The following is a 2,346-nucleotide window of genomic DNA, read 5'->3' as shown; positions in this document are numbered from 1 at the left end:
GGTGGGGGTGGGGAGGGGGAGGAGGAGAGGAAGATGTCAGCACCCCGTCCCCGTCCCACCCATCTTCAGAACCAAATGTGGGTGGTGAGGGGAGCAAGGACTCACGACCTGGTCAGAAGAGGCAGCTGTGCCTGTGGGGGGCTCTGCCTGTGTGACGGGGGGGTCCCTCCTACCTGCCCCCTAGGCCAGCGATGGCGAACCTATGCCACGCGTGTCAGAGGTGACACGTGAACTCATTTTTTTGGTTGATTTTTCTTTGTTAAATGGCATTTAAATATATAAAATAAATATCAAAATTATAAGTCTTTGTTTTACTATGGTTGCAAATATCAAAAAATTTCTATATGTGACACGGCACCAGAGTTAAGTTAGGGTTTTCCAAAATGCTGACACGCCGAGCTCAAAAGGTTCGCCATCACTGCCCTAGGGCTATGATAGGAGCAGACAGGACCTGGCGACTGGCGGCGGTGGTGGGGATATGTTCAGCTACGGGTCCCTCCCAACCAGATGAAAGATGTCAGCACACGCAGATCAGGGGCCAGGCCAGCCAGCCTTTAACCAGATTCCCTCACAGAAAGGCCACCCCAAGAGGCCAGCAGGGACCGGGGACGGCGCACAAGTCCAGGCCCGCTCCCCTCACCCAGCAGCTCGGTGTGGCCGGAGCGGGGCCAGAGATATCGACAACCCTGCTGACAGTGCAGCCTGAGGCCATTCATCTGCTCCTGGGCAGCTGTGCACTCCATCTGCTCCGCCTCCTCCCCTTGGCGCAAACGGGCCAGGCCTTGGGGGTCCTTCAGTCCTGAGGAAGCCGACATGCTCACCTCAGCAATGAGCCGACGGGAATTATCCCACACACGCCCACTCCTCCCGCATAAAGCACAGCGCCCCAAAGAGAAATCGGGCTTTATTAGAGAATATACCCAAAATACAGCATCTATTAACAGAGGACATATTTTCTGGATGGAAATACACTCTGTGTCACGGCGACAATGATACCAGTTTTTAGATTCTACCTCGTGGACCTCTGCAGCTCAGAAGTCACTGAATTATGGCAGGAGTCACATGTAAGGGGACTTTGCTACAAATATAGACGAACGTGAGGATTTCTCTTTCGTACAACATCTTGGAGTCAGAACAGTGATCCCGTCGGGTTCACGTCGCACAGAATCCTGAGCATTTTACCTGATTCAGTCACCGCGATCCCCTGGTGCAGATCCGAGCCCGCCTCCTCCCATCTGTGACACCCCCGTGTGAGGCTCACGCCGCGCTGTGAACAGGCACGTTCCCCTCTGATCCCTTTAATGATTTCTTACAGGAAGGCCACCCCCAGCAAAGCACCGCCCACCACGCCGCTGCATCTCAGACAGCTGGCCCGGCTCCTCCCACGGGAATAGCAAGCGCATCAGGGGGTCGGGAGGGGGACAGGAAGGGTCTAGTCGGGAGCCCAGCAGTCGTCGGGGACACAGAGCAGCGGGTCGATTCGCCGTGTGGGCCGGTGCTCCGCGCCGGGGACCTCAGACGCTGGGGACCGCTGCCCGCGTCTCACTGGAAGGACGCCCGGACCTGGCGGCAGTGCAGGGGCTGTGTGGGGCGCCAGTTGTCCACCATAGGTTCTTCTGCCTCCCCCTCCTTGTTGAAGCTAAGCTGACGGAACGTGTTTATCTAAAAGACACAGAAAAGATTAGAAAATTAAAAAGAAACGTTTCACGGCGATACTGCGGGATGCGCGGGGTCACATCTGACATGGGCTCCCCTCTGTGCACAGCACCATGTACCCATGTTCACGTCTCACGGGACCCCACAGATCATCACAGATGCACACGCATGCGTTCACCGACGGATCCCTTTCTATGACACACGCTCGGAATCGCTGCTGTTGCTGGAAGGCCATTTCCGTTCGCTTTCTGCTTTCCTCCTGACTTTATACCTTTGAGATGTAACATAACAATCCTAAGTGAAAATTAAAGTTCCGCTTCTGCCCTGGGGAGGGTGGACTACAGCACCTGTGCAGTTAGGGGGTCCAGGGTCGGCAAGCCCGGAGCCGGAAGGCAGGCCGGCGTCTCTGCTCAAATGCGCAGGACACTGCCCTGGAGGGCTGTGCCGAGTAGGCGTCCAGTCCTGGTCTTGGTGGATCTTTTTATTTTTATTTTATTGTTTGTTTGTTTATTTATTTATTTATTTTTGGTTAATCCTCACCCGAGGATATTTTTCCATTGATTTTTAGGGAGAGTGGAAGAGAGAGGGAAAGACAGAGAACATCAATGTGAGGGAAACACATCGATTGGTTGCCTCCTGCAGGAGCCCTGACCAGGGCCCGGGCCAGGGAGGAGCCTGCAGCTTGCCCCT

The 2,346-nt window shown here is 54.9% G+C and overlaps 1 protein-coding gene across 1 annotated transcript in view; it reads right to left on the bottom strand.

The window, feature by feature from the left end:
- Positions 1 to 888: 888 nt before the first annotated feature.
- The window catches only part of LOC102436958 (carbonic anhydrase 2-like), a 13,329-nt gene continuing 11,871 nt past the window's right edge, over positions 889 to 2,346 (bottom strand). The window contains exons 6-8 of the mRNA XM_006107066.3: positions 2,275 to 2,292; positions 1,858 to 1,870; positions 889 to 1,662 (exon numbers count right to left, since the gene is read on the bottom strand). Of these exons, the coding sequence (XP_006107128.1) occupies positions 1,543 to 1,662; positions 1,858 to 1,870; positions 2,275 to 2,292 (151 nt within the window). The 3' untranslated portion in view covers positions 889 to 1,542. The remainder of the gene's footprint in view (positions 1,663 to 1,857; positions 1,871 to 2,274; positions 2,293 to 2,346) is intronic.

The sequence above is a fragment of the Myotis lucifugus genome, unplaced genomic scaffold (genome assembly GCF_000147115.1).
Source record: "Myotis lucifugus unplaced genomic scaffold, Myoluc2.0 scaffold_997, whole genome shotgun sequence".
NCBI classification, from domain to species: Eukaryota; Metazoa; Chordata; class Mammalia; order Chiroptera; family Vespertilionidae; genus Myotis; species Myotis lucifugus.
Note: the sequence above shows the minus strand (reverse complement) of the source record. Positions and strands in the feature narration are given on the sequence as shown.